The sequence below is a fragment of the Mirounga leonina genome, unplaced genomic scaffold (genome assembly GCF_011800145.1).
Source record: "Mirounga leonina isolate KUSES-001 unplaced genomic scaffold, KU_Mleo_1.0 Mir_175, whole genome shotgun sequence".
In the NCBI taxonomy this organism is placed as follows: domain Eukaryota; kingdom Metazoa; phylum Chordata; class Mammalia; order Carnivora; family Phocidae; genus Mirounga; species Mirounga leonina.
In genome coordinates, this window is record NW_023270453.1 from 1,490,590 (window position 1) to 1,502,577 (window position 11,988).

General features: G+C 45.1%; 1 protein-coding gene across 8 annotated transcripts in view; it reads right to left on the bottom strand.

Annotated features, from left to right (window-relative positions):
* Positions 1-10,347, bottom strand: part of MLLT10 (MLLT10 histone lysine methyltransferase DOT1L cofactor) — a 220,058-nt gene extending 209,711 nt beyond the window's left edge. For 4 of the 8 annotated variants that reach the window (XM_035021508.1, XM_035021507.1, XM_035021502.1 and 1 more), the window contains exons 1-3: positions 10,070-10,167; positions 9,777-9,936; positions 5,996-6,075 (exon numbers count right to left, since the gene is read on the bottom strand). In XM_035021508.1, the coding sequence (XP_034877399.1) occupies positions 5,996-6,075; positions 9,777-9,936 (240 nt within the window). In that variant the 5' untranslated portion in view covers positions 10,070-10,167. Of the gene's footprint in view, positions 1-5,995; positions 6,076-9,776; positions 9,937-10,069; positions 10,176-10,197 lie in introns of those variants that run through there. The other 4 variants (XM_035021511.1, XM_035021510.1, XM_035021504.1 and 1 more) reach the window with 3 other exon arrangements.
* Positions 10,348-11,988: the final 1,641 nt, after the last annotated feature.

Genomic DNA, 11,988 nt, shown 5'->3' on the forward strand with positions numbered 1-11,988 from the left:
ATATATATGTATCAAATCATTACATTGTATACCTTAAATCAATACAATGTTATAGGTCGATTATATCCCAATGAAACTGGAAAGAAAAAAGAGAGATGGTCCTAATAGACACTAAAAGGATAATGGATGACTCAGACTGGGGAGAGTACAAAAGTATTTCAACTTAATTTTTTTATTTATTATTTTAAGAAGAAGGCAAGATTTGGGGCAAATATGAAGAATCCACCTTAGTTCCCCAGGTAGGGAATATTTATTATATGTTCTATATCCATACCTATTTATAACAGATATATATTAATATAATTTTACTCAATAAAATTAAATGTAAATACATAATACGGTTAAGTATATAGTTCAGATGGTTTTAAAGATTTATAGTGACTTTTTTTGCATTATGTATTTTCATTAAGCAAAAATTAAAAAATAAAATGTGGGGGAGCCAGGGTGGCTCAGAGTCAGTTAAGCATCTGCCTTCAGCTCAGGTCATGATCCCAGGAGGTCCTGGGATCGAGCCCCACATTGGGCTCCTTGATCAGCGCCTGCTTCTCCCTCTGCCTGCCACTCCCCCTGCTTGTGCTCTCTCTCTCCCTATGTCAAATAAATAAAATCTTAAAAAAAAACAAAATGTGCAAACCCTAGGTCAATCCCTGAAATTTTGATGTACATTCCATCTAGCAGTTCTTCCCTGACAATGGTAAGCCAGGAAGAACTACAATAAAAAGAGGCAGAACAGTAGGAAAAAGTTACATCTCACCTCCTGTAGAAAATAGTCTTTTCATTTAGAGCTAGAACAGCAATACCTAAATAATGCAAATTCTTTTTTTTTTTTTAAAGATTTTATTTATTTATTTGACAGAGAGAGACACAGCGAGAGAGAAAGAGCACAAGCAGGGGGAGTGGGAGAGGGAGAAGCAGGCTTCCCGCCGAGCAGGGAGCCCAATGTGGGGCTCGATCCCAGGACCCTGGGATCATGACCTGAGCCGAAGGCAGACGCTTAACGACTGAGCCACCCAGGCGTCCCTAAATAATGCAAATTCTTAATGGGCTTTTGGCCATTTTATTTTTTTTCACAATCCACTCACCATGTTTTCAAAGTAGAATACTTAAAACCTAACATATCCTCTTTATCCCATTAAAAGTATATAAATATATAACATTTCTAGTAAATCTCTTCAGCCTGTGGTAATTAAGAACAAATACTCATTAAATACAAAATAGTCATCAGAGTTTTAACCTCTAACCAGCAGACAGTGGTTCCCAAACAGTTTTAAGGCCTAATAAAATATCTTCAGCATGGGGAGCCTGGGTGGCTCAGTCGGTTAAGCGCCTGCCTTCAGCTCAGGTCATGATCTCAGGGTCCTGGGATCGAGCCCCAGTCGGGCTCCCTGCTCAGCGTGGAGTCTGCTTCTCCCTCCCCTCTGCCTCTCCCCCTACTTGTGCACTCTCCCTCTCTCCTTCTCTCTCTCAAATGAATAAAATCTTTAAAAAAAAATCTTCAGCAAAAATACATGTTCACTTGAGGTAAATGAAGCAATTTAAGTGTTTTGTTTTGTTTTTAAACATTTTATTTATTTGACAGAGAGGACGAGAGCACAAGCAGGAGAAGCAGTAGAGATAGAAGGAGAAGCAGGCTTCCTGCCCGACCAAGGAGCCTGATGTGGGGCTCGATCCCAGGACCTTGGGATCATGACCGGAGCCGAAGGCAGATGCTCAACCATGTGAGCCACCCAGAAGCCCCATCAAGTGCTTTTTCTGAACAATGAATGCCTACCTACAAAGAGTTTCCCTTAAAAACCAACAAAATTCGGGGCGCCTGGGTGGCTCAGTCATTCAGCGTCTGCCTTCGGCTCAGGTCATGATCCCAGGGTCCTGGGATCAAGCCCCGCATCGGGCTCCCTGCTCAGCAGGAGGCCTGCTTCTCCCTCGCCCACTCCCCCTGCTTGTGTTCCCTCTCTAGCTGTCTCTATCTCTGTCAAATAAATAAATAAAATCTTTAAAAAATAAAAATAAATAAACAAACCAACAAAATTCGATCTCTAACTCTTACTCTCCTCTTTCCTTACTTTTTCAATATTCCGTCTAATCCTACAATCTCTACTCTCCTCAGTACCTATAACGAGAGTTCTGCCCAAACAAAGGAACTACAATTTGGTCTCAGAAACTTTTCTCAGTTCTTCAGCATCCTTACAGCAACGTCACTATCAACTAGTCTTTTCTGAGAAACCAAGTGTCTGTTACTACTGCAGGTTCTCCTTTCCTGACAGTTCATTTTCCATCCTTGGTAACTTGTTCTCTTACTCTCCCCAAATGTGGATATTCACCATAGCTGTCTTCATTTTTCTCTTCTCTAACAACAACAACAAAAATGTCATTTGGTTTCCAGTCTTTCTTCTATGCAGCTCCAACTCTAACTTAATTCCATTACTTTAATCCTAAATTTCCAATGAAAAATCCTAGCATCATCAAAACCAACATGCTCAAAACAGAACTTTCCTTATTCTTCAAACCTGCTGTCCTTTCTTTATTACCATTACTCTATGACTATTAATGGCATCACCATTCCAGTGATTACCCTTGATACTAAGAATCATCTTTTGATTATTCCCTTTCCTTTACCTAATATCCATTTCTGTCATTTCATCCTTCAAAACGCTCCCTCCCTTCCTTTCTACTCTCCCATTTTTAGTGTAATATCATCCTAAGTTTTTCAGTTTCTAACCTCCCCCTCAAATCCATTCTATATACTCTGAACTACTTGTCTGAAATTACAACTTTATTATTCTGCTACGGTACCATCAGCTCATAAATCCCTTCTCTGAGAAGTGAGCTATCCCAAACCCACAGACATCTCTCTGTGTCTAAGCAACCCTATTGTCTAGCCATGCCTAGTTGGTCCAGAGCTAGGCACCTTATCCAAGCCAACCCAGTTTTTTGTTACCGGAAGGAACATGAGACTCAGATGAGATTTAAGATTTAGTCTCTTGAGACAGGAAATAGAAAATATTAGGAGCTGAAGTATGGCCACTTTCACCACAGGAGGCAATACAGAACATGATGGTTGAGAGCTTAATCACAGCCCAGCCTCCAACTAGATATGCATTTCTCTTAAAACTATGATGTCTTTATCCATAAAATGAGAACAACAAAATACCTCAAAGGTTTGATAAGATGACTAAACCAGATAATTGTTATAGAACATTTAACATAGAATCTGACAGTAAACAGCCAGTAGCAGAGAAAACCTGCAGAAAGGAAAAGAATAAAGCCGACACACAAATAAAAGCAGAATTAAGATTAAGACTAATTCAATTATTGGGGTGCCTGACTGACTCAGTCTAACAGCATGAGTTCGAGCCCTACCTTGGCATAGAAATTACTTTTAAAATAAAGTAATGATTACCAAAAGGGAAGGATTTACTTAAAAAAAAAAGACTAATTTGGGGCACCTGGGTGGTTCGATTAGTTAAGCGTCCCACTCTTGGTTTCAGCTCAGTTCATGATCTCATGGGCTGTGGGACAGAGCCCTCGGCTGGCTCCTCGCTCAGCGGGGAGTCTGAGTGAAAGATTCTCTTCCTGGGTGCCTGGGTGGCTCAGTCAGTTAGGTCTCTCATGAATAATGAAAATCTTAAAAAAAATAAAAAATAAATTAAAAAAAGAAAGATTCTCTTCCTCAGCCCCTCCCCCAGCTCAGGCTCTCAGGGTCGCGCTCTCTCTCAAATAAATAACCTTTTTTTTTTTAAAGATTTTATTTGAGAGAGAGAGAGAGCGCTCAGAGAGCACTCAGAAGGAGAGTGAGAGGGAGAAGCAGACTCCCTGCCAAGCAGAGAGGATGATATGGGGCTCGATCCCAGGACCCTGAGATCATGACCTGAGCGAAAGGCAGACCCTTAGCCAACCAAAAAAAAACTAATTCAATTCCCTTTCTAAGTCACGAATACATTTCCATGTTAGGCTTCTTGGCTCCAATATCCTTATATTAAACTGCCCTTGGGGTGCCTGACTGACTCAGTCAGTAGAGCACGAGGCTCTTGATCTCAGGGTTGTGGGTTCAAGCCCCCTGCTGGGTGTAGAGATTACTTAAAAATAAAATCTTTGGGGCGCCTGGGTGGCTCAGTCATTAAGAGTCTGCCTTCACGGCGCAGGTCATGATCCCAGGGTCCTGGGGACAAGCCCCACATGGGGCTCCCCACTAAGTGGGAAGCCTGCTTCTCCCTCTCTCACTCCCCATACTTGTTTGTGCTCTCTTTAAGATTTTATTTATCTGAGAGCGCCTGCGCAAGCAAGCAGGGGGAGGGGCAGGGAGGGGCAGAGGGAGACAGAATTTTTTTTTTTCCTTTAAATATTTTATTTGAAAGAGAGAGAGAATGAGTGGGGTGGAGGAGCAGAAGAGAAGGGGGAAGCAGACTCCCCACTGAGCAGGGAGCCCCATGCGGCGCTTGATCCCAGGACCCCAGGATCCTGACTTGAGCAGAAGGGAGACACTCAACTGACTGAGCCACCCGGGAGCCCAGAGAGAGAATCTCGAGCAGACTCCACACTGAGTGCGGAGCCCAATGCTGAGCATGGAGCCCATTGCTGAGAACATGACCTGAGAACAGCCTGTGCTGAGAACACGACCTGAGCCAAAACCAAGAGTCAGTTGCTTTAACCAACTGTACCACCCAGGTGACCCTTAAAAAATAAAATCTTAAAAAAAATAAATAAAAAATGTGGGGCGCCTGGGTGGCTCAGTCGCTGGGCATCTGCCTTCGGCTCGGGTCATGGTCCCAGGGTCCTGGGATTGAGCCCCACATCAGGCTCCCTGCTCCGCAGGAGGCCTGCTTCTCCCTCCCCCACTCCCCCTGCTTGTTTTCCCTCCCTCGCTGTGTCTCTGTCAAATTAATAAATAAAATCTAAAAAATAGTAATATAATAAAATAAAAAATATAAAATGCCCTTTCTCTGCTTATTTAAGCTTATGATCAGTTTTTGTTTCTTATAAAAGACCTTATCTTTTATAACTGTACGCTATAAGAAATTAAAGGAAGTTGCGCCTCTTCTTTAAAACCTTGAATGGCCCCACATCCTAAGAAATAAAGCCAAAATGGGGCGCCTGGGTGGCTCAGTCGTTAAGCATCTGCCTTCAACTCAGGTCATGATCCCAGGGTCCTGGGATCAAGCCCCGCATAGGGCTCCCTGCTCAGCGGGAAGCCTGCTTCTCCCTCTCCCACTCCCCCTGCTTGTGTTCCTTCTCTTGCTGCGTCTCTGTCAAATAAAATCTTTAAAAAAAAAAAAAGAAGAAGTTCAAATGTTTGTTTTCTACCTCTGTCAAATTCTCTAGCCAACACCAAAAAGAAGGAACTATCACACTGCAAATGGTAATACTTTTATATGATTAATGAAGATTAAATCTATTTCTCCCTGTTATTTCCAGAAGTTCAATTGAAAAAAAAAAACGCTTTGGACCACAAAGAATAAACATATCTCCCTCATGACTACAAGAAGTTTACAAAAGTGTTCAGAAAGAAGGTAGCCAGACAAGTAAGAAAGGAAAATTTTTATGTTGCTTTGCCAAAAGAACTGAATGTGTGAAAATACTGAGCATTCAAAGTTAAACTATACACATGCAGATGTAGTAAAAAGAATACAGTGGTTAAACTCTTGTGTTTTTTTATTCATTAAGCAGAACCTAGCAGAATTATCACCTTAACTTCCTTATGTTCTACTGCCAATTTAACCCTTCAAAACAGTAGGTAGAACTAAAGCCCAAATACAACTTTATGTTTTATCCATTCAAAGTATCCCTCAACAAATACTTATGTGGTTCAATTTGTTTTTCACAGTTTATAAAATTGGCTTAAAACTGTTAAGTCAATATTTGGCCCAAATTCAATATTTGAACAAAAAACTGAAAACCCTTCAAACTGAAACTAAATGTGTAGCATCCTAAGCTACTCACTGAAGTTGTTTTTCTTTTTCATTGAAGTATTTTAATGTTTTTGATAAACAGTTCTTACCACTCTGGCTGCTCTCTCCTGAGATTCACATTTCCTGCAAAACCATGGTCCAGTGGGTACTTGAACAATGCCATAGCAAGCTATTGGGAAATAAAAGATTTTAAAATATGTTAAAATTTTTTAAATTATGGAAAATCAAATACCCTTTCAAAGCCCTCAATTACCTCTCAGACTATACATATAAAAATACACGTTTTGCAAAGAATGAAAACATTTTATATTTTTATTTATCACTTATGTTACCACCTAATAAAAATTTTATGACATTTTGGGGTTTAAGATTTTATTTATTTGAGAGAGAGAGAGATAAAAAGAGAGAGAGAGAGCAGGAACAGTGGGGAGAGGGCAAAGTAGGCTCCCCGCTGAGCAGGGAGCCCAACATGGGGCTCAATCCCAGGACCTGGGATCATGACCTGATCTAAAGGCAGATGCTTAACGAACTGAGCTACCCAGGCACTCCTGTATGACATTTTAATAAAAACATTAAAAGACCAGCCTTTTGTTATTTTAGATAAGCATAAGCACTACAAATTATACTTATTATTTTATGATAGGAAGAATATTGAGTAAAATTTAACAGATTTTTTTACAAAGAATAACTCAGAAATTCATTCCTATATCCTGCAATTTAAACAGCAAGCATTTTATTTTATTTTTTAAAGATTTTACTTATTTATTTGTCAGAGAGAGCACAAGCAGGGGGAGTGGCAGGCAGAGGGAGAAGCAGGCTCCCCGCTGAGCAAGGAGCCCCATACGGGACTCATCCCAAGACCCTGGGATCATGACCCAAGCCATAGGCAGATGCTTAACCGACTGAGCCACCCAGGCGTCCCAAATAGCAAGCATTTTAGAGAAGTCTAATAAAAATAATTCCAAATCACCTGTCAAAATAAGCAAAAAATATTGCAGAAAAGAAAATGAAATGTATTGTTAAGCGTGACATGCTTCCATTTGTATAAATTGTCCAGAATAAGCAAATCAATAGATAGAAAGTACACTAGTGGTTGCCTAGTGTTGGGAGTTGGGGAGAAACGGAAAGTAACTGTTAACGGGTCCAAGGTTTCTTGTTAGGTTGATGAATATGTTCTAAAATTGGGGTGCCTGGAGGGTGGAAGGGATGGGGTGGCTGGGTGATAGACATTGAGGAAGATATGTGTTGTGGTGAGCGCTGTGTATTGTGTAAGACCTATGAATCACAGACCTGTACCCCTGAAACAAATAAAAATTAAAAAATAAAATTGGGGCACCTGAGTGGCTCAGTCGGTTAAGAATCTGACTGCTGGGGGCGCCTGGGTGGCTCAGACAGTTAAGCGTCCACCTTTGGCCCTGCGTCATGATCCCAGGGTCCTGGGATGGAGCCCCACATAGGGCTCCGGAGCCTGCCCCTCCCTCTCCCTCTGCCTGCTGCTTCCCCCGCTTGTACTCTCTCTCTCTGTCAAAAATAAATAAAATCGTTAAAAAAAAAAAAAAAAAAGAATCCGACTCCTGATTTTGCCTCAGGTCATGATCTCAGGGTTGTGAGACTGAGCCCTGCCACCTGCTCGGTGCTGGGCATGGAGTCTGCTTAGGATTCTCTCTCCACCACTGTACCCCCACCCCTCCCTCTCTTAAAAAAAAAAAAAAAAAAGAGAGAGAGAAAGAAAAAAGAAAATGTTCTAGAACTGTGTGGTAATTAGATACAAAACTCTGCGAATGTACTAAAACCAGTGGATTGTACACTTTGAGTGGGTGAATTCTCTGGTATGTGAATCACATCTCAATAAAGCCATTATTTTAAAAAGCACAAATTTATTTCTAAAAATATGATGCGAATGTTCCAATAAGTGATTTCAGTAGATCTAAATCTCACTCCAGTTTAAAAAAAAAAAAATTTTTGATATTTAACTAACTCAAAGTTGAATTTTCCCAAAGACCTAGAACACTAATAACCAACTGACATTTTTGCATGAGTTTGCTCAGAGGAAGCTTGAAATATCTTAAATACTGGAAAGCACTAAAATATAAAACCAGCACAAATTTTTAAAACTCCAAAAGCTAAACTTGCAATTCCTTTTAAAATTTGTAAACATGTCAGTGTAAAAATGTCCTATCAGTCAAGAAACACTGCATCGGGCGCCTGGGTGGCTCAGTTGGTTAAGCGACTGCCTTCAGCTCAGGTCATGATCCTAGAGTCCTGGGATCGAGTCCCGCATCGGGCTCCCTGCTCGGCGGGGAGTCTGTTTCTCCCTCTGACCCTCCTCCCTCTCATGCTCTCTGTCTCTCATTCTGTCTCAAATAAATAAATAAAATCTTTAAAAAAAAAAAAAAACACTGCATCAATGTCCAAAAACTTTTATTTTAACCCAGAAGTACTACTTCTCGTCAAGAAAACTTAAAGTTTAAATGAGTGTTTTCTATACTAAGAGACGACTTTACTGATTGAAACTTGGCAATTTAGAATCCAATTCCTAAGAAATACCTCTACAAATGCCAATGAACACTGATGGAAACGCTATATATCAGCTCTAAAACCTTAAAAATCAGAACCAACACACATTGTTTTCACTCCTTAAAAGAAGGAAGGTGTGCAACTTTGGTGTTTGTCAAAAAACAAATGAGAATAACTGCACTCTGGTAATTAATCCACTATCTCCTAAGTCTCCCTTACGAATTCTGAGATTTCATTCTATAAAGTATGCACTTTAGACCCTTATGTTCAGGCTTTCTCTCATTCGATAGTATCTAAATATTTGCATCACTCCATGCCAAAATCGAAAATGGGAAGCAGGGCGGGTTGGTGAGTAACAGGGAGAGAAGAGCCACCCAAAAACTATCTAGGTTGTTTCCTTACCACGTGAAACAGAAAAAGTCAGAAACTTTAATGGCCAGAAAACTCTCTTACTAGTGTCCTCGGCTTTCTTGTAATATCCAAAAAACTCACCGAATGGAAACACCCAGAAATAAGCTAAGATGCTCCCCAAGTCACTGGCCGCACCACCACCTCCTCTTCTCTTCAGTTACTTAAGCTGAGGAAGTGGCCAGATGCCGCCTCGACGGCCTCAACACCAGCCCAGGGCAGCTCAGCCAAGCCGCTCCTGCAGCAGCACGACGGCGGCGGCGGAAGGCCACCGTCTTCTCCGCAGGAAGCTCCCAGTCCGCAGCAGCAGCGTCTCCGCCAGAAAGCTTGGGGTGAAGCAGCGGCGCCTCCCCTCCCTAATCTAAAGGGCCCGGGCAACCGCCCTGCCTCCGCGACCCGCCCCGGCGCAGCGAGTGGCATTCCCGAGCCTGACTCCATGCCACAGGAAGTCTCCAGACACACTGCGGCAGACCGGGGCAGCCAGTGAAGGGGGAGGGGCCTCCAGGATCCCAAACCAACCCACCGCCACCGGGACTCCACCGAGGGGCGCACGCCCACCCCCCCGTCGCCCCCGGAGCGCAGGCCGCGACCCGCAACGCCCACCCCCCCGGCCCCCCGCCTCCAACCACCGCCTCGGAAAGTCTCCAGCCCCACGGCTCCGGGCGCAGGCGGCGGCCAAATGACACTTGAGAGAGTGAGCGCAGAATCACATGACAGTCGAGGCCACACGCACTTTCTCCCACATGCACAGCCCACACCCCCTCCGCCCCGCCGCGGACCCTCCGAGTCAATCCCGGGCCGCGGAACGGGGCGGGGGCGGGGGCGGGGGCGGGGGCGGGGCGGGGGGAGGGGCGGCAGGGGAACTGGCAGTTGCTGCCAAGGTGGGGGAAGCGGTGACGGTTGGGAGCAGGCCGAGTTCGGCCCGGCGGGCGGTTGGGTGTTTACCTTGATGCACCGCGACGCTGCAGCCGTGCCCGTCGCAATAAACCAGCGGGTTCTCGGCCCAGCCTCTCTCGTCTGAGCAAACGCAACAGCCTCCAATCATCTCCTTCATACTATGGGAGACCTCGTCCTCCAGTGACACGGGCCGGTCGCTAGAGACCATCTAAGAGGGAGTTGGGGGGGACCATTAAAAAACACATGCAAGCCAATTAGTACTTACCCCCGCAGAGCCACCCGCACCCCCGCTCCCTTCCCTACGTCCCCGGCCCCCGCCCGCCGCTCGGCCGCTCGCTCACTCGGGCTTTGCCGCTCAGTCACTCACGTTCCGCACAGGAGTCAGGAGCCATGTCCTTGCTGACTCCCCCCACCTCCCCTCCACCGCCTCCTCCGCCTCCTCCTCCTCCTCGTCTTCTTCCCTCCCCACCTCCACCCGGCCGCTAACGCTGGAGCCCGGAGAGGGCACACATAATCAAGTAGGCCTCCGCACAGGCGCACTGGGGGGGCTCCCGCTGGGCCAGGGGCAGCCAGGGAGGGGAAGGGGGCTGCGCTTCCTCCTCTGAGCGTCACTCGGCGTGCGCGCCCGCCCTGCGGCCGGCGTGAGGGAGAAGGCCCGGGAGAGGCAAGGCCTGCGTGCGCGCCGCCGCGCCCGGCCCGCCGCCGCGGCCTACCTCCCGGCCCTTCCCCTCCCCCGCGTTGCTCGCAGCCGCCGAGGTGTGCTAGGGGGTTGGGGCGAGTGGAGCCGGCGGCGCGCTGAGGCCGGAACGAGCCAACGAGAGAACGCGGGGGCGCGCACGCGAGGGCGGGGACGTTGGGGCCGTCTGCTGCAGCGCCGGTCGCGCGGGCTGAGCGTGCACGTCTCGAACGGGCCTCAGAGGGAGGGAGGGAGGAAGGGGAGGAGGATGCCGAAGACTGGGAGGGGGGGTCTTTTATCAGAGGAGCTGGAGGGGACTGATTCACCACCTGGAGCATCTCCCTGCATTGAGAACCTACCTGCCTTTTCCTCAAGAGCTGGCCCGTGGGTAGCAAGGGTAGGGCAAGTATGCCAGCTTCCAAGAAGGGTGCAGTGAAGCATGGCTTCCTGCAGTTGGCCGCGCTAACTTCACAGTGCTGCTGAAGCTTCTCCACCCATTAAATTCACATCCTGGACTCTACCCAAAGTTCACGCAGTGGAAGTGCCACCAGATCCGCAGCGCATTTACACACCACATTGGCCCCAGTGATAAATGAAAGCGCATCACAGACTGAAGGTCAAAAGCCTGGGTTAGGGTAATACTCAAAGAGGGAACACCAAGGATACCTTCAGGTTGCTGTGTAGGAGTACAAATGGTTGTTAACCAAGAATTAGCAATATAATGTGATGATCTGGAAAATGCAGTAATATGATACCAAAGGATGAAGGAACCCAAGTTCTAGTCAGTCACCAAATGATAACACCATGACGATAGGGGAGTCCAGGTTTGATTGAGGATTTCTCTGATCTGGCTCTGTACTCCAAATGATTTAAGTTGCAGAAAGATGGGAGCTCACTCCTCACATACAAATAGAAAATGGTTTAGGCCTATCTGAATAGATTAATTAGCCAGATACTACGCAGTTTTGGGCTGTAAAATCTTCCACTGTTGCCCTGTCCCCTATGTATCCTTGTAAGCCCAAGATAGATTTTCGGCAAAAAGTGTCTAATTATGAAAGTTTAGCGTGAAATAGGAATATACCTTGTTTAAATGACAAGCATACTTACTAGGTGAATTCATGGCTTTGGTTAATAACTTGCGGGTACAAAACGGTTGTTTAACAGGAATTAGCAATGTAATGTGAAGATCTGGAAAATGCAGTTACTCAGTGCTAAAGGATGAAGGAACCCAAGTTGTCCAAGTCAGTCACCAAAAGATAACTGGTTTAAAAGCATCGCCTGGGTGGCTCAGTTGTTAAGCGTCTGCCTTCAGCTCAGGTCATGATCCCAGGGTCTTGGGATCGAGCCCCGCATCTGGCTCCCTGCTCCGTGGGAAGCCTGCTTCTCCCTCTCCCAATCCCCCTGCTTGTGTTTCCTCTCTTGCTATGTCTTTCTCTGTCAAATAAATAAAATCTTTTAAAAATAAATAAATAAATAAAAGCATTTCAAATGTTCTCATAAAGAAAAAAAAATGGTAGCATGGCTGTTTTTTCCATTTCAAATTAATTGCTAGAAATCTATTTAAGAATTATAATAGATATTACA